We start from the raw sequence: 27,676 nt of genomic DNA on the forward strand, positions 1-27,676 counted from the left end.
AAAGCTATTTGAAAATTTGTTTATATGAAGTATTTGTAAATCCATGAAGGTCTCTTGGCATTTCTGTATTGCTTGCTCTGTCTTCCTGAATACATGCTTTGAAGCAGGACTTGACGCTGGCAAATTTACCAAAGGTTTAAAAAAACCTTTTCTATTGCATCTTTTTTTTTCCTATAGATGTCAGCTATTTCAGATATTTGTGGTAATAGAGGTCTCAGTTCTAAATTTTACACAAGTATTTATCACAAATCTCTAGGAGCAGCTAACTTTTGGGGACAATTACTATGTAATTTTGCTAAATGAGAAACCCAAATCATGATAATAAATGTGAGGCAATTTAGAAGTTGGTATATATTGTTCTGTTTCGTGTTTTACTTTGCTCTGTCTTTATGCTCCAAATGAAACTGATTTATGTAACTTGTTTTGTTTTGTTTTTTCACGTGTCATGCCTTTTTTTCTTTTTTCCTTTTTGTTTCTGGTTTTGGACATAAGATGTTTTCAAGTGTTATGCTTGGAGGTGGCTTATTTTATTTGCTACCAAAACAAATATGTAAAACATAATGAAGGAATGAGGAGAATACTAGAAATGCAAGGTTATATTGGGGGAGGATGAGAGCATGTATGGCTTTTAAAGATTTTTTACATCTAAATTGCATGTGCAGCCTAGTAAGAATGCTAAAGAGGAAACAGCCCCTATTATCCCGCTGTGTAGAAGACAATTCATTGCTACACATCTTTACTCAATTACACTCTGCTGTTTTGCATTGTCTGTTACATTTGTGTATGTCCATTTTCTTCCCGATGGTATAAGGAAGGAGAGACAGGTTATTGAATATTCATGGCTGTGAAGGTTATCCTAGTGGTTGCAGCAGAACCTCAAAAGCTGCATTTTTCCACATACTACACATGATATGCTTAGCCATGCTACACTGTCTTCCCTTCGCTTCCCTCCTGAGCTGAGGAATCCTCCGGTGAGGTAATTCCCCAGAACAGCAGTTGAGTTAGTGGTTGATGTTGTGATTGACAGTTTGGAAGCACTGGATAAAATTTATATTGCCAAACTACACTTTTTTTCGTTTATATACTTTTACCTATCCTCAGGCCTCAGGATTTTGTACCCTCTCTTTGCATCACATCTCCATGAAAGGTCCTGTAGGAGGAATTCTGTGTAAAATCAGTCCCGGGAACTCTGCATGAATATTTTTACTTGTCTGCTGTTTTTCAAAAACCAGGAGCAAAACTCCCCTTGCCTTAGTTCAGAATAGGACTGATATGGTAGGTAACACAGCTTGTTACCTACCAGTGTAATTTTTTTTTTTTTCAATTTAATTTCTTTTTATTATTAAAAATGTACACAGTTATTTCATTCTATCATTTAGTTAACCCAGATTAATTGCTGCTCTGTGCTCCGACTAGAGTTTTCTTAGATTCTCATGTTTCAAGCAATATTAAAGGTGACATACGATTGTTATAGCTGGATATTAATCTGAATTTTTATGAAGGTAGTTTTAAAATAGCCAGTTAAAACCACTTTAAGTATAAAGACTTTTTTTTTTTTTTTTTAACCTCTACAGACATGTTTTTTTAAATAATTGTATAATTTTTGTTTTAAAAAAGTGTATGCCTGATTCACATTAAAAAACAGAACAAAAATTAAAATACTAGTTTTTAAAACCCCACAAACACACTGTGGTTAAGTAAATAAATTGTTTACTTAATTTAATTAAGATTTATATATCCAGCTTGTCTTCCTAATAAGGGAGATCCTAATTCTTTAAATAGTTGGACATTTACTATTTTCTGGCCCTTGACTACCACAAGCAATTGTATTTGATGCCCCTTAATTAGAGCACCCTTTTTTTCTTTCCAGGTTCTTTTCCACCTCAGCAATCGAGACAATACATTTGCTTACCATGCTGCTCTCCTAAGTGTTCTTTTGCATGTAAATTAATCTTGATTCAGTTTACACTGTCATGCTGAGTGGTACAAATTGCCTATAACAATAAAACAGCATGAGTTAAAAATAAAGGGGGGTGAAAAGGCAGATTGAATGTGTGCCTTACTTGATAGGATGTTACTTTGCTTTATGCCAATACATTAGCCAACGATAATGAATCTTCTGTTCTGAAAAGCATGGTTTAGTTGATTTTTTTAATTTTACTTCAATGGAGCAGTACCTTGTCTTTTATAGAACAAGTTAGACAAACCATTAATGACAAGAGTGTTAAGGTTAAATATGAAGCAATGCATTCACTTCTCTGAGTGCTATCCATCTTTCCATTTACAGGAGCTTGACAAAAGTACTGGCTTTGTACAACATTTCCTTTAATTACATGCTGCGGGAAACAGGCTTTTAACATAAACATAGTTGCATTCATTTATTCAGCATTTGCTCTTCAATAGAGCTTAATGGAGAAGGTTTAAATGCTAAATGAGTACACACATCTCTCAGCAGTGTTATGTCAGTCCCCGTGCTCTGCTTAAAAGCAGTTTTAGTCCATGTGTGTGTAGTTTTTGAAGCTTTTGCCTAACACTGAAGTTAAAGAAACAGAGCTTTCTATTCCCGGGATAAAGCTGATCTTTATAGAAGTTGTATGCTTTTTTTTCCTGTTCTCTTGAAGAGCAGATCATGTTAAAAAAAAGCCCATTATTTACTTACGAGCTGTTCCATTTTTGCTTCGATATTTCTTACTCCATGACAGCCTCTGATGCGTGTTCTAGTGCATTACAATGTTGAATTTATTTATTTTTAATTGCTTTATTAAACATCTTAGTGCCATTTTCTCCAGATTAGAACTGTATGAGCAGACCTAAGCTGTTAGCCTTTTAAGACTTTTGCATTTTATTAGTTGTTAATGTTATCAGTGATTTCAGATGCTTCATATTTCTGCTGAAGCACTCTGCTCCATTGTCTGCATTTTCAGCTTCTGAACAGAGTGTAAAAATACAGACACAGTGCTGAGTTGTAGTTACTCTTGGGTTTTAATCAACACGAGCATCTGGCAGATCATTCTTCTAAACAATGGATGTTGATAGGAGAGAAATGTGGGAGTTTTTGTTAAAATGTCCTTAAACAGTGTTTATTTGCACTCATTTTCTTGGTGTGTTTGGATATAATCTTGACATTTTCGTTCCTTTCTGTAGCAATATACAAATTGTTTTAATCAGTTCATTGTGACATTTCAGAGAGATGGGTACTAACTGAATTTTCCATTTTCTAGTGTGATGACTTCTTGAACCAAACTGACTACTGTTTGAATTTCAAGATTATTTTTAGCAATGGGCTGTGATGTTATAATTAAATGCAGGGGTTGATGATTGAAACAATAAAGCCATTCAGAAAACGCCATTCTTACCGAAGCTGGACTTTTCCAGATCAGTCTTTACACTCTTCTTTTAAGTTATGCTTTTTGTGAAAAAGAACTATCTTGGTTCCACAGTTATATTAGTATCACACACGTAATTGTTTGGCTGTTAGAAATTTGTTTCAAATAACAGAGTGTTACAAGTAACTCATTAAGCTTAGTTTACTTACATAATCTCTTACAAAATTGTTTTCTCCACAGAAGTTCTAACTTTTAGGACAAGTGTGTGTGTGTGTGGGGGGGTGTTTAGAGGTCTCTTATTTTGGTTTTATGCTTAATAAGTGAGCAAATCTTTATTCATAGTGAAATACTTCATGTTTCAGGGATGCTGACAGGAATGAATGAGACATCTGCTACAATAGCTGTTGCTCCACAGAACTCTACTAGACTTGTAATAATAGAGAGAGTAATGAAGGCAGCAAATCTGGGTGTAGTCCCTTCTGGTCAAGATAACATACACAGGTAAGATGACATGAAAATGTATTTTAATATGATTTTTTTTGTTCAAAAATCATCAACATTTTATAATATCTGTGGGGAAAAAATTATCCACACCCAATCATACCGTAATACAGAATCCTAAGCAGATATTAACGAGCCTAAGTACTCCTCTGCTCTTCATTTATTTATAACTGCACACAATTAAGGGGAGTTTTCCCTTCCTGATTTTGTTTCAAAGTGAAAATCTAGCCTTTTAAAACATACTGCTTTCAAGAGAATCTTAGGGTTTTTCACTTTTGCTTCTGTTTTAGAAAGTAAGTGGCCTTACTTGGGTTTATCATCTGTGAGGAGGAGCATCTTCTTCCCATAATATTTTTTTGACTGGTGATATCCAGACAGTTAAACATAGAACTCAATTTATTTTTGTATGTTGGATGAAAGTCTTTTTAAATGCAGAATGAATGCTGAATTGAATGTTTCCTTGTCCTTCCTATACACATACAAGGAAAAACAGTGATCAGCCCAGAAAGTCATTTGCTTTGTCAGAATTCCAAATGTTATTTGGAGATCCATCCATTTCATCCAAATGCTGTGGTACAGAATGTCAGCAAAGTTGATGTAATTGTTGGTCGATGACAGCTTTTTCAGGATGTGATTTATCTCTTCAGCCCTCTGAATTTTGCCATTTCTTTTAAACCAAAGAATGAAGTTTGTAGTTGAATTTTTTTCTGACCATGATGGCTATCTGGAATGCTGAGCCTACGCAGGACTAATAACATATTTCTCTTTGTGGAATTTAGTCTTTTTTGCATCACTGAGCATTTGTATTGCGTTGCATTAATACTAACCCAGCTGGATTTTCCTATGTATTTGATACGGTCAATGACAAAATTCTGTTTCACTGTAAAAACATGGTACAGCTTGTGTGATTGCAGTGAAATGATTGTCACTATTGACACCTGCTCCTCCATAAAAGAGTCCTCATTTGTGCCATCCCAGAGGGATCTATACAGCCTGCATTCTCAGCATCAATGCAAAGACTAGGTGAGAGTGTCAGTCAAGAGAGACTGAAGTGTCCGCAGTATACAGGTGTTCTCCATCTTTACCCTATTCATCACACGAGGCTTATCACATAGGCTAGGATTGTTTGTGTGTCAGTCTCAAAAAGGCTCCCTACAATGAGAGCTTAGTTCCTAGCTTAGCTGCAGGGTCTCTGACTCCAGATATGTTTCTAGTTTGATCTTGTTTTCTTTTGCTCTATTTTGGTTCTTGTGTTTTCTATTTGGTTACCTGTTTGGGGTTTTTTTTTTCGTTTTTAAAAGGAGTTTGAGGCAATTTGGGATTTTTTTTTTCACAAAACAGAGTCTATGACCAACAGTAAATTGAATATGTACTTCATGTTGCAAGTACCTTTCAGAGAGAGTGATTGAAGGCATATTCTGGTTGGACTGAAGTGTTCAGGGTGCTTTGGAACATTGGTGAAATGTTTTCCTTTTTGATTCAGAACAGAATGTGTTTAGTCTGCCACAGTAGTTACAGAGTAGTTTACGTTTGTAACATCCATCAAGCAAAAAAGAATTATTTATAACAACTTAAATGGATTATCAGAAATGCCCAACAATGATAAGCACTTAGAAAGCCCTTCATTTGCTTCACCATAGGTTATACAACAGATACTATTTAGTCATAATTGCACCTATTTTTTAGTGAGAACAGGAATAAAAGCATTAACTGATTGATACTGTGAGAAAACTCTTCATCTTCTAAATAGCAGTACATTGTCAGTAAAGTAAGTTCTAGGCTTGGGTTAATGATATCTGAGATGCAAGATTCTTTCAAAACTCTGAAACAAATTACTGAAATAATATATATTTGTACATTTGTGTATGCAATTATGTGCATATATAAATATATAGGTACATTTGAATTAAACCAACTCCACTATAAGAGTAAACAAAAATAGAGTGTCTTCTTGCAAAAATCTCATGGATTTGCATCCATGTTTTATTTATGTAACAATTACATCATTTCAGGATAATGAAGTAAACCGTTGTATTTCACCTTAACAGAGCAGTTGTAGATTCAATAAAAATATGTTGAACATGGTAATTTCTGGGGGGTCTTTTGCTATAGTTTTGTTGTTTGCTTTGTTTGTTTTATTGCAAGTAGTATTTGAAAAAAAAACAAAAACACAATAGCTTGTTTCAGCTTATTGTGCTGTTCTGTGAGGGTGAAGAAAGAGCTGGCAGATGAGCTGGCCAAGCCACTCTCCATCATTTATAAGCAGTCCTGGCTCACTGGAAAGGTCCCTGATGACTGGAAGCTGGCCAGTGTGGTGCCCACCCACAAGAAGGGCCAGAAGGAGGAACTGGGAAATTACAGACCTGTCAGCTTGACCTCAGTGCCAGGCAAGATTGTGGATTGTGATCCCATCCTGAGTGCAGTCACACAGCACGTACAGGATGGCCAAGGGATCAGACTCGGGCATCATGGATTTAGGAGGGGCAGGTCCTGTTTGACCAACCTGATCTCTTTTTTTTGACCAAGTGACCCACCTGGTGCATGTGGGGAAGGCTGTGGATGTAGTCTGCCTGCACTTCCACAAGGCCTTTGACACTGTCTGCCATAGCAAACTCCTGGCAAAGCTGGCAGCTTGTGGCTTGGACAGGGACCCTTTGTGCTGGGTTAAGAACTGGCTGGATGGCCAAACCCAGAGAGTGGTGGTGAATGGTGCCACATCCATTTGGCAGCCAGTCACTAGTGGTGTGCCCTAGGGATCAGTGCTGGGCACAGTCCTGTTTAAAATATCCAGTGATGATCTGGACGAGGGGATTGAGTCAAGCATCAGTAAGTTTGCAGATGACACCAAGTTGGGAGTAAGTGTTAATCTGTTAGAGGATAGGAGAGCCCTGGAGAGGGACCTGGACAGGCTGGATGGGTGGGCAGAGGCCAACAGGATGAGATTTAACAACACAACAGCCCCAACCGGCACTAAAGGCTGGGGACAGAGTGGCTGGAGAGCAGCCAGGCAGAAAGGGACCTGGAGGTACTGGTGGATAGTAGGCTGAAGATGAGCCAGCAGTGTGCCCAGGTGGCCAAGAGAGCAAATGGCATCCTGGCCTGCATCAGGAACAGTGTGGCAAGCAGGACCAGGGAAGTGATTGTGCCCCTGTACTCAGCACTGGTCAGACCACACCTTGAGTGCTGTGTCCAGTTCTGGGCCTCTCAATTTAAGAAAGATGTTGAGATACTGGAGCGTGTCCAGAGAAGGGCACCAAGGCTGGTGAGAGGGCTGGAGCATAAGCCCTATGTGGAGTGGCTGAGGAAGCTGGGGTTGTTTAGCCTGGAGAAGAGGAGGCTCAGGGGAGACCTCATTGCTCTCTGCAACTACCTGAAAGGAGATTGTAGCCAGGTGCAGCTTGGTCTCTTCTGCCAGGCAACCAGTGACAGAACAAGGGGACACAGTCTCAAGCTGCACCAGGGCAGGTTTAGGCTGGACGTTAGGAAGAAGTTTGTTACAGAAAGAGTGATTGGCATTGGAATGGGCTGCCTGGGGAGGTGGTGGAGTCACCGTCCCTGGAGATCTTTAAAAGAGACTGTATGAGGCACTTAGTGCCATGGTTTAGTTAATTAGAATGTATTAGGTGATAGGTTGGCCTCGATGATCTCAGAGGTCTTTTCCAACCTTGCTAATTCTTTGATTCTGTGACTACTCGAGTTCACTTCTTGGAATTGCCTGGTACATACCATATTACACTGGAAAAGATGTACTATTTTTAAACTGACATTCTGCACTGTACATCATGAATTGTATTAACCTCTTAGTTGGTCATCTCCAACTTGAATATTACTACTTAATGACAGCTAATGACAAGAAATTTATATTGCCTGGTAATGCAATATACTCATTAAAAATGAAGTTACATAGTTTAATACAAGTGTATCTAGTGGACTCAACAAGACCATGTTTCTTGCTTGGGTTTTTTTTTTTTGGTCTAAACATATTTGTGAGTGCATAATGAAGATGATGTCGTTTTGGTGGGGAGAAATTACTACTCCTTAAATTGATGACTCTATTTAGGAATGTATTTTTACACCAAGTTGAAAAAAAAAAAAAACAGTTAAAAGTGAATATAGGGAAGTTTGGAAAAATAAATACTTGAAACAAATATAACAGAATAGCATGCAGTCACAAGTTAAATAAAGGTAACTCTGTCAGGTACATCATCTGTGTGTCAGTCCATTTCATATGGTGTAGCAACACTTTTTTGGGGTTTTTTTTTCCCCTTGTCTTAACCGTATTGGTACTGAAATGTTATATTTACTTGAAATCTAAGTATATATAAAACTTTAACTACCCTTCTACTGAATGTAGACCAAAATGCAAAATAATACAGTTGCATCTGTTTTAAACTCTCTTTTTATTTGAAGTGATGGCTACAAAAATTTTGAACTTGATTGCCTCAACACACACACACACAGATATATATATATATATATATATGTATATCCAAGTACTGAGGTGCAGATTTATATTCAAGTATTTGCAAAATAAGTTTACTGCGTTATCTTACTTCCTTAAGTGTAGTTAACAGCTCTTCAAATGAATTTTTACTAGCTGTTAGATTACTCGGCCTTGTAATGCTGCATGCAGTGTGTCCTCACATTCTTAATAGGATTTAACTACTTTATGCATTGATCTCTCTTGCTTTTGTTATCAAGGAGTAACATCATTTCAATTTTAAAGACTTCTGCTGAAAGCAAGAAGGCAAAATGCATTTCAAAGTATTTTTTAACAGGACATGTAGTGTCTCCAATATGAAAATATCAGGAAAAAATACTATTCTTCATAAAATATTATTTGACAACAGTGATTAGGGTAATTGTTGCAATACACGTAGTTCTAAGAACTGCTGTTTGTTAAACGTTGTGAAATAAAGGACTGGACGTGGGTGGAGGAGCACCTAGATGTTGACAACGTGGTTTCAAAATGAATCAGCTGAGGCATCAAACTGTCTTTTGATGCAGACCACATCTGTGGGCACCAGTTGAATACGTAAGACAGAGATATTGAAAGAAACGTGTTTGTTCCTTAGGGAATTAAATCAGTCTGAATAACTACATTTAGGGATCGAGTATTTTTCAGCTGAACTCAGTCTGCAGTTTGTTGTCAATCAGAAAAGTCTGCCAGGAATTTTTGGATCTTCAAGATAAAAGGATGTATAATGTCCTCAAAGCTGTTTCTTCTATGAAACATCATTTAAGCTCCCTGTCTCTAAATGAGCAATAAGATTCATTGCTTTATATATAAAAAATAACTTCTAGGCTGTTCTCTTATTTCAAAGTGTGGTGATAAGAACACTTTAGCCAACTCAAGTTTTTCAGTATTTTTTTTTAACCAACATGAGCCTTATTTATCCAGAAATATCCTTCAAGTTAGTGTTACTCACAGAATGTGTTGCTTATTCCTCTCAGTTGAAATACTAACTGTGCCCTGTGTCTCTTCCTCTTTTATTTATTTCCAGCTCCATAACCTCCTACAAGGGCAGGTAGTTTTCATTTTCTTCACTAAGAATAAAGCAAGAGACAACAGATGGTGATAGAATGAAAAGACTCTTAGCAGACTTCAGTCTTAGAGAGGTTTGAATGCTCTTTCCATCCTCTTGTGAAAGTGTCAAAATATTGTCTACTATTACATAAGGTCCTCTGTGAAGGAGAGTTGCTTCTGGGTAAATTGGCTTAGGGAGAAAATAATGGAAATACACATAGAAAGCATTTCTTTCCATTACCTATGAAACATGTAGCAAAAGTTTTTAGTATGTTTGCAGTAGTATGCAGTGGAAAAGTCAGTTCAGAGCTGGGATCACAAACGGGATTATCTTCTTCATTCTTTCACTTTCTTTTATGCCTGCAAGATTCCACTGACATCAGAATATAATGTGTAATGGGATGAAGAATTGGGCCATTTTGAACACTAACTCTCTACCTTTCACTTCCTGAAGCATTTCTTAAATGGGATACATTGTGCTGTAGTAGATTATTTCCCCTCAATGACCGTGACTCTACAAATGATGCAAGGTAGAGCACCTTTGCCACATTTTTCATTCTTGAAGACTTTACTTGAGCATTTCCCAATCAGTCAGTGAGGTAGAAGTCTGAAGCCACCAAGGTGCATTTGAAGAAGAGATTTTTAAACAAGTTGAGGCTGATTGTAGTCCATTGAGCTAGTCTGTTGCTGCTGTTGAGTTTTGGAAGGAATACATAACTAGTAATAGGAAATAGTTGGGTTAGAAAGTTAGCATTGTGTTCTCTGCATATCTGTATTCTGCAGCACATCAGGATGGACTTAACCATTGACCAGCATTCTGAAACAAAGGACAACATTGATTTCAGTCCTCTAATTTGAGATGGTCAAGTCTGTGATTTCAACAGCCCAACATGGTACAATCTGGGATTTGGGAGAAAATCAGACCTCAGCTTCTTTCAGCCTCAAAGCCTTGATTTGCTTCCAAACAGACATTTCACTTTTTTAAACAATGAGTTTAATATCCTTCTCCATCACAGTCATGAAAGTGGTCATTCTGATAGGCGTCTCTTACTATACTGTCATAGTAGACACCTAAATTAGCAGCAAGCTAGCTAGCTTTAAAGCAGCAAGCCCAAAATGGCACTTCTGCTCATTGCTGGGGAAATTTTTAACTAGCTCAAACACAGCAGCATTGGATCCAGGGACTGTCCTCTTTCTGGAACCTCTTCTTTTAAGGACGCTTGACTACACCATATAGGTGCACCAGCTAACAGGCCATTGTTTAGCGTACCCATGACCAATAGAATTTTGTGAATGAGCAAGTATTGAACAAGGTGTAAAATATCTTCCACCTGACTCTTGGAATCTTCATTGTTATTACATTAATAATTAACATTAAATGGTTAGAGTAACAATTAAATTTCAAATATTTAGATTGAGAAATAGGAAATAACAAACCTACTCTGTGGTTGTGTAACTTGATGGTTTATGTGCTGCAATGGCTGAGCATTGAAATCCTGAAGGACGGGAAAGTAACTAGACCCAATATAGAAACTTGCATAAAATGCTTAAAAAACAGAAATCCAAGGATCAACACTTGTTTTTCACTAGCTATTATTCCCCACCCCATGCATCAGCCTGACAGTCTGGTTGTATTCACCCCTTTTTATCATTTTGCAACCTGTCATGTCCCATTTATAGTACATTGGCAGACTGATTCTCAAAGGAAGGAGGGTTTTGTTTACAGACAATTTTGATTATCAGAGAATGGCATGCTTAGTAATCAGTTATCCTCCCCACATCTTTTTAATCCAGCAACACTGAATGCGTTGACAAAAAAGACGCAGTTGTGCAGGTATGTGGGTAGGTTTGTATTGAACAAAGCTCCATTAAAGGGATCCAACTGGAAATTTTCTCTTTATGCTGTCTTCCAGTTTGTACTAAATTTGGAATACTAGGCAGAAAGTTGGCGATCAGACTCCATCAGTTTACCATATCTAACAACTGTATCTGTTTCCAACCTTATCAGCAAGGGCTATCATCACAGTACAGAAATTTCTGAGAAATAGGATTTGCTTGTGGTTATTACATTTGAATCCACACGTATGTTCTCAATAACTAAAAAGCAGGCTTTATAAATAGAGAAGGACTTCTTAAAAGACCTTCTCTGCTCTATGTATGCAAAAAAGTCTTTCCTATGACTTTTTCCTAAGCCATCTGCCTGTTGAAGGGATCAGATGAAGTGAAATCTACCTCTGGCAGTAGTTCCTTTGATGCAGTTACGTGCACTGATCTGCTTCTGTGCCTCCTTAGCCATGGGGCTCAATCATCTTATTCTACAATCTTCCAGACAGCTGCAATGGGTAGCTGAGTAAATAAACTTGTAATAGACAACCAGCCTTGATTTTGTTTCCTAACTTCTCAAGTAGGAATTAATTAGAGAGCTAAATACTCCATACACCACCTGGTAGCCTTTACCTGTAGGTGACAGTATTTTAAATGGAATGGTATATCCCTGTCCACAGAATTTCAGCCTTCATTGTGAACAGAAGTTTAAACTCTTAGTATTTTCCAGATTTGTGATAGAGGCCACTCTAGCTTGTACACGTAAGCCCAGTTGAGGTAAACATTTCTGTTTATTTTGTCAGCCAGGACTTAAAAGGCCTTCTGGCTAGTCACTATTCTACTAAGAAAAATAAAAGAAAAATTAAAACATCAAATACCCATTTAGTAGTTTCTACTTGGTATTCCTTAACTTATTAATTAGATCACAATGGTCCAAAACTCCACCATTTTTTCCTGCTAACAAAAGGGCCCTCTATGTATTAGTACAGTTTTCATTAATTATCGTATATTGTTATGAATTGGCACAGAACACTTGATCAAGAGAATGCCTACCACCTACAGCATCATTTGAATGCCTATCTACAGCATCATTTCAAGGTCCTTGATGTGTTAAATATATTGTTTTTAAGAAACGTGCATGTGGGTTGCAAAATCTGAGATAACTTGAAGAAATTAGATTTCATCTTGACGTTGAAAGTACGCGAGTCATTTTAGACCTGAGGTTCGTCCAAATAGATTTTTCTGTCCCAGTTTATTTGCTGTCCACTAGAGGACAGCACTGCTTTTGGATCTGAATACTGTAAAATGAAAATACGTGCAGCATTTTTCTTTGAAAAAACAAGCACGAACCTTCTGAGCCAGCTGTTTAAACAGAGAACATTTAACACTTAGAAGACTAACTGAACAGAAGCATATCTTTGACTTAAAGATCTCTGAGCAAGTTTAATGTTTTAATATATTTATGTTAAGATAGATTACTTTCTGGGATTAAATAATTTTTCTGCAAGTTAAGATTTACAGCTTTTTTTTTTTTTTTAAGTGAGCTATTTGTAATCCTCAAATGCTTCTGTTAAATACCCAGTATTGTGAGAAAAATAACAGAACAGATGATAAAATGGTTCAAGTATTACAATTACAAATTTGTAGGTTTGAGGACCAAATATTGCAATTAAAGCTCTTAGAATATTGTATTTTTGAGGAGGAGGTAAAAATACCTGTGTACAAAAATGCTGAGGGTTTTGTACTAAAGGTAAACTTGGAGGATGATGAGAAGTTCATGTGACATCTATTAGAACATGTAAAGCAGTTCTACCTATTGAACACTAAGTTCAGAGGACTCACTTGCATTCCTGCGTTTTTGTTGGCGGCAGAGTGCAGCTGCTTACTGGTAACTGAGAACAAACTCTTGACAGTAAAGCTGGTGAAAATATGGTACAGATTAGACTGCAATTTTGGTTTACAGGTTTATGATTTTATTATGTCTCAGTATCATAATGGATTAGGTATTTTGAACAATTTATTCTAAGGTAGTATTAAAGTAGCGTGAAATGTACTAGGGAGGGAACATCAAGTTATTGTAACATTATTTTTACAGTAAATATAGAATTTTGTTATTGATAACCAATGTCAAACAAGGGAGGTTTGTGTGAAGTTAAAATTATCTGGTTAATTAAAGATGCTTCTTTCTTTGAGTATTTGTCTGCTTAGTTTTTAGCATTAGGCTTACTCTGTCCCCAGTTCAGAGATAGTACATAGTAAATCCTATTCCAAGTACTTCTTTTCCATGCTCTAAGGCTTACTCAGAAAACAACTACAAGTAATTACTAATTTAGCCATTTTTTGTAGATTAAAAGTTAATTATAAAATCAAACCTATATGTAGATAGAATGTAGCACAGTCAGGTGAAGATTCAAAGTACTGAAACTGAGTATTTTTTTCTTGTCTGATGGATACTCTGCAAGGTACTTCATAGTTGTTTATTTTCATATTTACAAGATGAAAACTAATTCTCAGCAGTATTTTTTTTCCCCTTTTGAATATATTCATTGCATAACTTGATTACACATTTGTCAACTTTGGACTAATTATTTTTCTACAGCTAGGGCAGGGCATTGCATCTTCTGATCGTCTTTCTTACTAATAGGATTCTGTCTGCTTCAGCAGGCAGTAATTGAAGGCTTCGTGTACAAGATTTAAAGAAAGGGCAGAGAGGGGAAAAAAAAAGTTTTTGCTTCCGTGGGCCGTTGTTACTGTTTCTGTTTAGCATTAGAACAGAAAAGGAAGAAAATTTAGCTTGACTGGAAAAATAAAAGAGGAGGAAGAGTGCCTGATGGAGAGAACGTAGATTTCAGTGCTGTTGAATTAATTGTAAAAATCTCTGCTCTGATAGTGAGTGTTCAGGTGTAAATTAACTTTCTCAAATGCTGAATTTTAAAGAGCATATTTTGAGTGAGTTACTCTGCTGTCTGTTAGCTGGCGTGGAATTTTCATAAGCTTTATCCATAAAATTGCCTCTCCTGTATATTTTACCTATCTTCTGTCTACAAATAAAGGGAAAATGACTGCTGTGTTATAGTTAGGCTAGTCATCATCAAAAAGCCAGGTTTTGGCAATACTGTAGTATTTAACACTCTGGGTTTTCCCTTAATATCAACTAAAAATATTTCTGTGTGACAGTGATTAGCAGGTCTTACTCTTACATGGAAAGCCACCGAGAATATGTACTTGATTTTTAACCCTTGAAGGACAAAATACTTCCTAAAAATATAAAGTACTTATTTAAGGTAGGGTTAGAATTTGATTCTTAGTGTATATTTCATTGCCCACTGATAGGTACAATATTTATGTAAAAATCAATTATGAGTTCATCCTTTTTTTTTTTTTTTTTTTTGCATGTCACATAGCCTCAGAATATTTAACATTCCTTTTAAAGGGGAAAAAAAAAGAAAACAAAACACAAAAACCTTGGGGTGGGGGAAATCAGAATATGTAAATATATCTCAGACCACTGTAATTCTAATCTGTCTTGGTATTTTTAAATAAGGAAAATATTAACAACTCCAGATATTTTGGAATATTTTAAATGATATTAAATGAGGTTTAGGCTTAATATTATCACAGCAATAAAATTAGAAAGTGCAGTGCAGGTGAAACAGACATCATGAAACTGTTAGTAAATACTTGGTTGTTATTTTGGATGGCATGCTGATTCACTTTGTATTCTCTGTGTCTTCTGATGTATGCTTTGTTGCAACAGAACTATCCTCATAATATGTCTTACCTTAAGAGTTGTCCACAGGACAGATTCTTTCTTATGGACCTACAAACAATTGATTTACAGGCTAGGTTTCAGCATACTACAGTGCAGTGCCCAAAGCTTGTTTCAGTCTATGAATTCTGTTTATTATCTTTTTTTCCAAATTATTTTTTTTTCTTTAATTCAAATTTTAACCTTTAAGGCAGTATAAACTTTCAGGGAGGGGAGGGGGGAGTGAAAAATAATTACTGGCCTTGTAGAAGTTTTTCACGAAGAATAAATACCTACATATAGATGATTAATTTTTGCTGCTGAAAGAATTTTTCTGTTGTTGTTGTTGTTTTAATGACTTTCTGGTCTAAGTATTTAGTTGAGCACAATGTGCTTTTTGAGAGATCTGTGGGGGCTTATGTGAGCATATAAATACAATGCTGTGTAAGTTGTTTAAAAAAAAAAAGAAAGAAACCAACCCACAACCCAGCTCTTCACCAGATTATTCAATGACAGTATGTGCAAAACATCTAAATAATCAGCAGATCACTTTCACTGCTCGTGTCTTTTAATCAAAAAGTCAACTACATCATCTTTTTATAACTGTATTTGACTTCATAGGTCATATAAGCGTTGCTTATGTTGCAATTCTCTTCAGAAACAAAAAGTATCTTCCTTGTTTAAGGAACAGATTTCTGTTTCTGAAGTTCAAAAGCAGTGGTAAGCCCATTGTGTGGTTCTTCTTCTATACATCTTTCTTTAATGGTGGGATAAGTCATATTGTCCTACTCCTTTCCCTCCCACCCCCACTGAGTGATTCCAGATCAGTGACCGATGGTGTAAGCCAATTAGCCACCGCTAGTTACGCATGCTAACACACTGTGTAAAATTATCCCAGTATCAGGTCCTTTGCATCTTGCAAACCATATACATACTCACATTTCATTGATTTTTACATGTTTTGTTCAGAGGTATGGAAAAGTACTATTGATCTTCTTTGTGATTTTGTAAATCCACATGGAAAACTATCAGTGCAAAACACCTCTCTGATGCTTTGCTCCACCTAAGCTTTCACAGAGTGCTGACTTTGTATCACTTTCAGGTTTTAATAAAAGAGGTAAAATCAAGCCTCCGGGCAACGAAACACAGCAGGAGAGCCAACTACCAACCTATTTATGTGCATACTCAGGCATAATCTGCTTCTGTGTTGTCCCAAGACACAACTGTTAAGTAAATAAAGTGACTAACAAGACCATTGTTTATATAATTAGCCCCCCTGTCAAAATCAACAAGAGAAATAGTGATCCCTTCTACATCACAGTGCAGAGAGATTAAATCATTTATACACCTAGCTAAAGAGATCATTTTAACAGTAGTACGGTTGGTTTAGAACCTCCTATTAAAAGGAGAGGTCTTTGAATGCATCTGTAATCTGGACAAAAGAAATAGATTGACTTGTGATGGGTGACATTAGAGAAGTGCCCCTTGTTTCCTTAATTAGTATAATTTGTTATGAGATTTTGATGTGCCTAGTTTAAAAAGAAAAAAGACAAAAATTACTTCTCGTTTAAAGAGAACCTGCTTCCTGCTTAAGTGGCTAATATTTTAATTAAGTCCGGAGTGAAGTTTTTTGAGTATCTCCTGATAAACTCTCTCCTTTATGTGGATGGTAATTAAACAGATCCCCAAGGGCTCGGGTAGGCGCTTTGCAAGGCCCATGCTAATTGTCAGACATGAGACACTGACCAGTTGGTTTGCTCTTGAATAGCCCACAGTGTGCTGTCAGCCCAGCAGTTTGATTTTTCTGTATTGTGAGCTGTTGCCAGGGCTAACCGGGTCCTATTGTGGCTGAAGATGTTGCGCAAATTGAGGCAGATGGCTCTGATTCAGACACGTGTCATTCAGAAAGAGGAGAGGAGATTGGCCCTGCAAAGTGGGGTCAGACTGGGTCACAGACCTGCTCTACACTTGTTAGTGTTTTCAAAAGCCCATGTGCAGCAACTTTGTTGTTGTCAAGTAACCAGGAGGTAGGGGGGGATGGGGTGGGGGAAGAAAAGCCAGAAAAAAAGCATGGTGTACTCCTTGTGGAAGATGGAAGATGAGGCTGTGGCCCATCATCTTCCTTCATCTCTTGGGTCTGGCTGTGCACGCAGAATGAATTAACAGGATTGACAGAAGTTCATTGTGCCTAAAATCCCTTTTCAGGCAATTGTGGTACTTAAAAGGCTAGTTTTGCTTTTAATTCCATGTAATTAGTGGTTTCTTCATGTCTTGGAATTTAGTCATGGTGCATTAGTACAAACTTCTGTTTATCTGAATGTCTAGTTTGGGTTTTATTTACTTTATAAGTTTTTGGTTTGGGTGTTTGGTTCGTTGGGTTGTTTTCTTTTTGTCATAAAATATTTGGAAATACTTGTCACATTTTCATGATTAAATGTTCTGGAGATAAATTCACATCTGACATTCATTTGGTGTATTGCTGTTACCTTTATTTCAGATGTTTGTGTTGGATTTTTTTGTTGTTAGTTGTTTTGGTTTTTTTTTTTTTTCCTTTAAACTGACACCTTTTAGTCTGAATAATTCCCAGGATGGCAGGAGAATAACTTTTCTGAAAGTACAACATTTTGGCTTTTTGGAAACGTTGTTCTACATATGTCATAGGTGTGTTTCCTTTGCGGCACCAAATCATGATAGTTTTCCATACCCATACAGCTGAATTAAATTTGCCAGTGGGCACAAGTATTGTAGATGACATGAAGAATTAACGTCTACATAAATTATTTAAATAGAATTTAGTTTGTACTATTAAATACTCATCATTGCATGATACCCTTTTTGTCCTTCTTAAATGCAAAAAACATTTACACAATGAATAAAATATTTCTGAAGGATTTATGAAGGTTTTTTTTATGGTATATCCCCTGAAATGCATTAAAGAAATTGGAAGCATTTTGTTATATTAGAGCTTATTTAACTTTTGCAGACATATTAGCAGTCTTTGACCTTAGGATGCTCACTGATTTGTTTTCTTTCTTTCTTTCCCTCTTTCTTTCCTTCCTTCTTTCTTTCTTTCTCTCTTTCTTTCTTTCTTTCTTTCTTTCTTTCTTTCTTTCTTTCTTTCTTTCTTTCTTTCTTTCTTTCTTTCTTTCTTTCTTTCTTTCTTTCTTTCTTTCTTTCTTTCTTTCTTTCTTTCTTCTTTCTTTCCTTCTTTCTTTCCTTCTTTCTTTCCTTCTTTCTTTCCTTCTTTCTTTCTTTCTTTCTTTCTTTCTTTCTTTCTTTCTTTCTTTCTTTCTTTCTTTCTTTCTTTCTTTCTTTCTTTCTTTCTTTCTTTCTTTCTTTCTTTCTTTCCTTCCTTCCTTCCTTCCTTCCTTCCTTCCTTCCTTCTTTCTTTCTTTCTTTCCTTCCTTCCTTCCTTCCTTCTTTCCTTCTTTCCTTCTTTCTTTCCTTCCTTCCTTCTTTCCTTCCTTCCTTCCTTCCTTCCTTCCTTCCTTCCTTCCTTCCTTCCTTCCTTCCTTCCTTCCTTCCTTCCTTCCTTCCTTCCTTCCTTCCTTCCTTCCTTCCTTCCTTCCTTCTTTCCTTTCCTTCCTTCTTTCCTTCCTTCTTTCCTTCCTTCTTTCCTTTCCTTCCTTTCTTTCCTTTCTTTCTTTCTTTCTTTCCTTTCTTTCTTTCTTTCTTTCTTTCCTTTCTTTCTTTCTTTCTTTCTTTCTTTCCCCTTCAGGTTTGCAGCTAAGACTGTGCACAGTGGGTCACTGATGCTAGTCACGGTGGAGCTGAAGGAGAGTTCTACAGCACAGCTCGTCATAAACACTGAGAAAACTGTGATTGGTTCTGTTCTGCTGCGGGAGCTGAAGCCTGTCCTGTCCCAGGGGTAACCTGCTTACATCTGGACTTCAGAATCTGGCACACAACAAAAGTGCCTGGCATCCACTACTGCTGCCTTTCATTTATAATAATAGCCCTTCCATCTGGCAGTGGGGGAAGAATACACTCTTGACATTCTTGTCTTCTGCTTTAGAATGCTAGTGTGTATCTATCATGTATGCAAGTCCTTTCCTTTTTTTCTGCTTGCTAACCAAAGAACATATATTTTTTCTGTCAGTTTTATGCGCTTTGAAATGTATTTCCCATTTGTTCTACTCTAGTCCTTCCCTCTCTGCTCCCTTCCCCCACAACCATACTTCCCTTTAGGTTTTTCCCACTGTAGTGGACAAATACTAGATTATAAAGTTCAAAGGAAATCATACTATTTGAAAACTCAGTTAAAATGGCAGATAGCTTCCAACAACATATACAACAACTGTGTAGCTCAGGTTTTGTTGCCTAAGTGTAAAAGCATAGTAAGCTACAGCAAAATGGTGCTTGCTTTCTGGAAATGCATGTCAACCTGGACTCATCTATTAAAATGCCATTTTCTCAAATACTTCTGTTAAGATGCCAATAAAGTAGTGCTATGAGCAGAGCCTCCCTCTTTCTTGTTTTGGTAGAGCTGATAAAGATGATTTCCAGCATTGTATGTAACTGGTTAATTGAAGGAAATTCTAACAAGTTTGGACGCTACATATGCATCAGCAGACAGTTCTTGTGAAGGCAGCCAGTGTTTCTGCTCATATTCTAATTATATGCTGTGCAGTTACATTTTTGTTAATAAACAAAGCCAGTAACTGCTTATTTGCAAATTGACCTATTCATAAAATACTGAGCAAATGATTAGATGATAACATTATATGAAATACTGATCATTAGATTATCGTGGCAAATAATGTCATCTAGCTTAATAAATTACTCATATCTTTGCTTCAGATTTGTTTGGTAAACTGGGATTGAGTCTCTCACCTATCCGTAAACCAGGGATTGAGACAAGAAGTTCATAGCCCTATCTGCTGAACTAGGACTGAGAAGACCCAAGTGGAGTGCGGGATTTTTTACACCTTGTTTTCTGCCTGTAGCCTGATTATAACTGATTTTGATCTTCCCTTCACGTTCTGGTACATGGTAGGACTGAAGATGTTGACCTTTGTCATTTCATATCAGTTCTCATTTCCAAATGGCTTTTCCTACTTACTCTCGGCTTTGCTACAAATGTTTTCGTGACACAAAAAAGGTATTTGGACAACAGAACCATTGTTATATCTACCCTTGCCTGGTCCTTTGATGCTAAGTGGTCCTGTTTTGGTTTAACTTTCTGGGTTATAGTACATACTACTGCATCAGAAATGTTGCATTACTGCATGCTGGAAAATTCTTCTAAGATTTTCTACTAAAATCTATTAAACCTTAAATTTTGGCAAATCCTAAGAGGGGCTTGTTTTTTATATATATATTTGAGTTACACTGCTGTGAAAAATGCAGTTCTGTATTTTACTTAGACAAAGGAAAAATTATCTAATGCCCTCAACAGAAATGTACCATGTTCTTAATTAACATTTACATTATTTTATAAAGTTCTAGTCCTGCAGTAGGTTTTTATTTGAATTGCATTTTTAAAGTGTGATGTAAAAATTACTCAGGCAGATGAAAAATTATTCACTGTAGAAAGCACCAACATCTCAGAGAAAGTGCAGATTGATCAAGGAGGTATGTTACATTAACACTCTTTGGGAAGGTGGTGAGGGGAAGGTGTATAGCTGTCTTCTGAGAAAAGACTCAACCACAAAACCTTCAGACATAGTTGTAAAGGAGAAAACAAGAATTGTTTCTTTTACTACTGTGTAAGTCAAGGGAAAGCATACTATTGATGTGTAAGTCATATATGTTGCTGAGTCATTTCTGCCTGCTTGGAGTACTTTATACACGGCCATAATGAAGCTTAGAAACGTATATAGTAAGGATACTTGGGCTATTTCTGGTATTCACTTACGTTTTTCAACACTTTGTGACTTGGTCCAAGTGGTTCATAACTCTTAAAACAGGTTATCTAGACTGACAGTGTGGTTTGAAAATTCACACATGCAATAAGGCTTAGTTCTTCAGGAACCTAAACAAAAGCAGATGTGTATGTCTTAAATTGATAGTGGAAGTTGCACTCAGTTGTAATTCAGACAGTGAGTTCCTTGGATCTGCTATGTATCAATTTTATTCATTTTCTTCCACAGTTTTCAGATTTTATAGAGGCATTCTAAAGGTTTTTTAGGATATGAAGTAGATGCCTAATCAAAATTGCAATCTCAAACTCACTTTGGAGTCCTTTGTTTATACATGGTAGTGGCAGGTTTTTCAGACAGGAGGTGTTCACTGAAAACCATTCAGCTACAGTGAGAATCTAGACCCGGGCAGCGCTGGAATGTTACCTGCATGCATGACTCAGGATGTGGGAGCAAGGATAAAGCATAGTGATGCAGAACAGATGAGCTGGCTTTCGAGAACCCAACCCACAGTGTTGCAGAAATGCTGAGATGTTTAGGCAGTTGTATCAAGGTCTAGTTTAGGAAGAAGGAAGTAAGGATTAATTACTTAAATTATGATGGTTCAAATACAATGGAACCTGCAAAAACATAGGAAAAACACTAACAACTACAAACTGAAATAGAATTTTGTCAACTGTTTAATCATACCCAAGGTAAGTAAACACAAAAAAGGCTCCAAGGTGATTGTGATCTTAGTCCAAGCTTTGAAACTGATGCGGGTGATTATGGATTGAAGAATTGTGCTACAGCAAGGGAAAACAGGAGGAAGCTTTTGCATATATGACATTGACAGTTTACCTCTTCTGTGCTTTCTGGTTATGTCCACAAACATGTTCCACCTTGTGAAGAGGAAGGGGGTTTGCTGGAATTCAGGGTTTTTTTGGGGGGTTGTTTGTTTCTTGTGGTGTTTTAGGGGGAGTTGTGTTTGTTTTGGGTTTGGACTTTTTTGTTGTTGTTTAAATAACAATTTTCAAACTCAATTATTTCAAACTAGCTCAAACCATTGGGAAAGAATAGAGTATGGAGGAGGGTTGTTATGTTACTACAAATGGCAGAGCATACACATAGGCTTGATGCGTGACAGTGAAAATAAGGTTATTTTTCTCCTCTTATTTTCCTTCCACTGTTTATGATGTTGTATTAAACCATAGTATTTTTTTTCCTGCCTATTGTGCTTTAACTCTAGTCACTAGCTTTTAAACAAAAGTAGCAGAAATTGAAGTGGATCTAGAGGTTGGAACAAAATGGTGGAAGACATAAATGGAATACTATGTGAAAGGACAGTGTAAATAACAAAAGTGTTTTCAGAGCAGGTACACAATGCAGTATACAAAACAATAAGTGGTATAGAAGAGGTAAGTTTGGCTTTTCTGGTGGTCTTTTCTACTAACTCAGGAACAAGGTGAGGTTCTGTAACAGTGTAAATTGGAGAAAGGAATTAACTTTTTTTTCCTCTGCTTTTGAACAGAACATGTTAGCTCTGGTCATCTGCTGGCACAAGATAATATGTTTACTGAACATGAAGCTAAATTAGAAATGTACACTACCAAACCAATATAGGCATGTGTACCAGATAGGATACAAAAAAAACCCACACCAAACATGAGGGCTCTAAATCCTTTTGAAATGGGGTTCCTGGCAATTACAAATATTTGATGGTAGGGTGAAATCCTTCTGTACGCTGTTAGGTCATGATTACTGTTTTTTAAGTTAGTCAATTGCTGAGCTATCTAGTTTTGTATAAAATATCCTACATACTTGAGTTAATTTTAAGTTACACTTAAAAAGTTACACACAAGGATTCTGAAAAGCAGATTGTGCAGATAAGTTGAATCCTTTCAAGCCCTCAACTGTATCCTCATGTGTCGGAAACAGTCACATGAGGATCGGACTCTTACCTTCAGTTTCTGTTAGTTTGTCTTCCTGCACTTAGCCATATTTTTGTTTGTTTTGTCAGAAAGTGTGTGGGCTTATGGCACTTATGTGTTATATTAAGTGTTTTGAGATGCAGACAACAGGCCTTGTGTTTTCATGATGCAGTGTGATTGTTGATACGGGCCTTTATGCACAACCTTGATAAAAGCAATGCTTCTGTTGAGGGTATTTTCCTCTTTTCTAGTATGCTTGTGCTTCACATAGCACACTCCAGTGAACATATTTGAAAGAGTCCAGTCCCACAGCTAAGTGTTTTTTCTTCAGATGGTACAAGGTGACCTACTCTTCAGTGGCTGGTAACTGAGCCAGGGCTGTGACTGGATTGTTCCTGGTTCTGCCCCACTTAATTGCTGTGTACATTCTGGTGCATGTACACAAGCAGCATTACTCTAAATTCCTTTTTCTTATTGTGCACGTGTAAGAGAGGGCAAAAAATTAGCTTTGACTTCCACCCCTGTTTTTCTAGTTCTCTTTAGGTCCCAGCCTGTTCTCACTCCACTCCTGGTAACTTGCCCTCTCCTTTGCCTGCCTTCCCCATCGTGGCTTTCAGGGGAAAGGGAAAGCAGCTCTGCCCTTACTGTCATCTGCTGGAGCATGTATGTTGCAAGTTACCACCCACATCTCTATGCCTCGCTCTACTTCAACCCAGACCTGTTGAGCACCACCAATGCACAGTATATCTGGACTTGCTGAATCATATTTGTAAAGTAAATGATCTTCCATATGACTCTAAAACATCAGTTATGAGGTGGGTAGACAAGGTGGAAAGGATTACCAACTCGGTTATTTTTTACTTTTTTTTTCCCCAATTTTGGCAAAAATGAGATATCTGCCCCACTTGATACTGTTGATTTCTCCTTCAGCTTTCTTATAAATCCATGCTCTATAGCAACCACCAGGATGACTTGGGTTTCAAGACCTCATAACCTTTTCTGTGGTGCTGCAGTGTCATCATGGTGGGATTTGGATTTTGGTTATCAGATCGTTTCACTGACAGGGCTTGGAGTGCAGCTCTTCAGATTTGGATTGGGCACAGGTGAAAGGGAATACACACTGGTGAGCCTATTTGTTTTGTCTCTACCATCTCAACACCACATGAGTACAGCACCAAAGTGGCTTCTGTCTCATCAAAAATAAAAGAGGACCTTGCTGACATCAGAACCCCAAGAAACTGTTCTGCTTCTGCCAATTCTGTGGTCTGGGCAAAGTTAGTCAGTGGCTCAGCTTCACATAATTGCAAGTCATTCTGATTTCTGCACTATAGTGTAATTGCTTTTAAAAAAAAATGTTATTTAATGATTAAGATTCTGGAGTGAATTGTGTTCTTTTGGGTTCTTGCACTGTTTCTCCATCAGGGACTTGGTTTCAGTGGTGTGCAGCTGCTGGAGTTGATTTACAGTGCTGCGGCTGTGGCTAGTCATAAATAAATCCTCTTATATAGTTGTTATGAACACCTGTTAGATCATCTGTCAGCAAAGAGCTGTTCACATTTATCATGGTGTGGTAGTTATTTTACCTCAATCCATTTCCAACTGACTCGGCCTCCATCACTGGATTACTATTACCACACCATAATCGCTCGTTTCCACTCCATGTTACAACTTGCAGATAAAAGATTTCACTACTTGGCCAAATTTCATAAATAAAGGAGCAGTTCAGTGCAGTAAAAGTTTATTTTTGTCATCATTTGTCACCCCATTATTCTATAAATCAAACGGAATAGCGCTATTGCTAGCTCAGGCGTTGCTGTCAGCCCTAGGCATGGAAATGGTCCGTTTCTTCTTTTTAGATGAGATGACATGTCTTTCAGACTTAGCTGCCTTATGGCTTTGTTTCACCCATTTTATTTTATCGCCCCTTCAGAAAAATCCTTGGGGACCAGAGAGGCTAAAGGAGCAAAATGGAATCAGAAAACACAGTAAAACATGCTGCTTTCGCTGTGTTATGTACATTTCCCTCCCCTGCAATTACTCATTTACAAACTTCTCTGTAAAAAAATAATGTATCTGGATATAAACAGCCCCTCGATGTCTTCTCTGGCTTTGCACAGATTTTATCGCCCTTGTCAAAATGATGTGATGAAGGAGATACTCTGAAGAGGCTGATTCAAAGTTCTGCTACTGTGTCTGCTCCTAAATGGATTTCCCGAGTGTGCAGAGGCACACTGGGGGGTTGTGCTTTTGTTTTGAAGGTCTGCACTGACCCTTTGCATACTGGGGGCTGAACTGTCACATTAACACCATGCTGCACCTAGCTGTAGGACATTATCACCAAAAGCCTCAGGATATTACTACATCACAGAATTTTCAGGGTTGGAAGGGACCTCAAGGATTGTCTAGTTCCAGCCCACCCTGCCAAGTGCAAGGAGACCTTCCATTAGATCAGGATGCTCAGAACCCCATCAAGCCTGGCCTTAAAAACATCCAGGGACAGGGCTTCCACTACCTCCCTGAGCAGACTATTCTAATGCCTCGTTACCCCCTTGGTGAAGAACTTCCTTCTAACATCTAATCTAAAGCTACCTTCCTCTAGCTTGGAACCATTTCCTGTAGTCATACCACTACCTGACACCATAAAAAGTCCCTCACCAGCTTTCCTAAAGGCCCTACTCAGATACTGGAAGGCCACAATAAGGTCTCCTCGGAGCCTTCTCTTCTCCAGACTGAACAACCTCGACTCCCTCTCAATATTCCCCCACGCCTTCCCAGTCACAACCTCCACAGAAATGTTGCTTGCTTTCAGATTTTTTCAGTGATTACAAAATCTCTTCCTGGGCCATACCTCGATGCTTTGGCCCTGTGTCTATTACAGATGTTTGGGATTAGCTTGATTTCTCTTTTTTTATCTTCTTTAAGTTAGGAGATGGAGCTCAGACCAAAATTTTGAAGAACGCAATATTCCTCGGTTTAAAAGATGCCGTAGAGGATGATGATAAAGAGATGGAGTAATAGAAAAGGGTTTATAGTTAATATCGTACTTCTGAGTTGGTTCTAATTCAAGTTATGTTCTTCATAGTCATTATGTAGCTCATAAATTCAATAAAATGTTTTACTATTACTATAAAAATGACAGGAGGGGGGTTTTATGTTGTAAGTTTCGTTAGTTGCTCTTCCTGTTTTATGTTAAAGCTCTTTGGCCGTTATGTCATTAAATCCTTGGAGTCTGAAGGGCTCAGGCCCCTCTGATCCTTACTGCTGGTGCAGCACCTATTGCGGGGTGAACGTCTATGAGGTCAGTCGTTGTCACCATCAACTTACAGAAATTTTCATAGAATCAAACAGGTTGGAAGAGACCTCCAAGATCATCCACTCCAACCTAGCACCCAGCACTGTCCAGTCAACTAGATCATGGCACTAAGTGCCTCATCCAGTCTTGAAGACCTCCAGGGATGGCAAATCCACTGCCTTCCTGGGCAGCCCATTCCAATGCCAATCACTCTCTCTGGGAAGAACTTCCTCCTAACATCCAGCCTAGACCTTCCCCAGCACAACTTGAGACTGTGTCCCCTTGTTCTGTTGCTGGTTGCCTGGCAGAAGAGACCAACCCCTACCTGGCTACAACCTCCCTTTAGGTAGTTGTAGACAGCAATGAGGTCTGCCCTGAGCCTTCTCTTCTCTAGGCCAAACAACCCCAGCTCCCTCAGCCTCTCCTCATAGGGTTTGTCTTCCTCACTTCCTCACTGATGACTCCTCAGTTCCATTTTGACTTTGCCTTTCATTCAGAAGTCCAGGTATCTGTCTTAGTGAGGGAGCAAGGGGAGTTCCAGGGTGGCTTTGCCCCCACGTTGGTTTCTGAGGTCTCGACATTAGTTCTCACCTGTAGCTGATAAGCTATTCATGCATGAAAATGGCTAAACCTTATTGCAGTGGGATGTGGGTGGCTGCGGGAAGAGCCTGCTGCTAAAGAGATATGCTACACTATGGAAATAAAATGCCTTTGGAGAGTTCACCCTTTGCCCGGAAAGACTTCCTGTGACTCTTCTTCAGCTATCTTTGTTGTAAAATTACAAGCTCATTTGGGTTTGAGAGTCGTGTTCTGTGGGCAAATGCTTGCAAACACTGTCTTGTGCATTTGCTAAGGAGGTCTGTAGAGGCAAATCCTGGTGGGACTTCGCTTTTTCTCCATTTTTTTTTTTCAAATGCACTTTATAAGTTCTTCTATTTCTGCTTCATTAGAGGAAAGAAACACCAGATACCTGACCCTGGAGCCTTTACTTTCTCCAGATACTTGCTTTGCACACAAATATTCTGCATGAAAACAGCAACTGCTAATTCTGTGGCCAAAGTGCATCAGGACCCTAATCTAAAACCTCCCAATCCATCCAGCTGTCTGGCATTTGCTATTATAGGGCACCAACAGAGAAATGAGGCTGTGGCTTTATCACTGCACCCTGGGTGACAACTTGATTTTCTGCTTTCACCGCAGGCAGCAGCAGCCCAACATGATGGGGCTGTTAATTTGTGCATTTCATGGTGTCTGTCAGGGGGCTGGGAGAGGAGGGTTTCAGGGGAAGGGAATGGAGCATGTCCCAGCCTCGGAAGCACCTGTCTGCATTGACGGCACAGAGCACTTCTTATTAGCGTGCAGGTCTCTAAATGCAGCCCCAGGATGACAGCCTGGCATTCCCAGCACCCACACAGTGTGACAGGCTCAGGCAGCCGGTCCCATTGTTTGCCCTTGATGAGCATGTCATTAATGGAAATGGAAGAAAGTGAGGGCCACATCAGTATTCAAATAGCCTCCATCCTCTCTGCCATTCAACCGCTTGGCTCAGGCGGCTGCAGATTTCCTTCTGCAGCTCCACTTACACATTTTCACAGATTTATTCTCATTACATACAAATCCCCTTCCATGTGGCTCTGGCCCAGTGCCCCCGCTCCCCACTGTCTTCACTTGCACAAATACGTTCTTC

At 38.1% G+C, this 27,676-nt stretch overlaps 1 protein-coding gene across 2 annotated transcripts in view; it reads left to right on the top strand.

Moving 5' to 3' along the window:
- AP3B1 (adaptor related protein complex 3 subunit beta 1) overlaps window positions 1–20,221 on the top strand; it is a 179,346-nt gene extending 159,125 nt beyond the window's left edge. For both annotated transcript variants that reach the window (XM_064176486.1, XM_064176485.1), the window contains exons 26-27: window positions 3,689–3,827; window positions 18,645–20,221. In XM_064176486.1, coding sequence (XP_064032556.1) covers window positions 3,689–3,827; window positions 18,645–18,798 — 293 coding nt within the window. In that variant the 3' untranslated portion in view covers window positions 18,799–20,221. The remainder of the gene's footprint in view (window positions 1–3,688; window positions 3,828–18,644) is intronic.
- The last annotated feature ends 7,455 nt before the right edge of the window (window positions 20,222–27,676 follow it).

This window comes from Pogoniulus pusillus, chromosome Z, assembly GCF_015220805.1.
Source record: "Pogoniulus pusillus isolate bPogPus1 chromosome Z, bPogPus1.pri, whole genome shotgun sequence".
NCBI lineage: Eukaryota > Metazoa > Chordata > Aves > Piciformes > Lybiidae > Pogoniulus > Pogoniulus pusillus.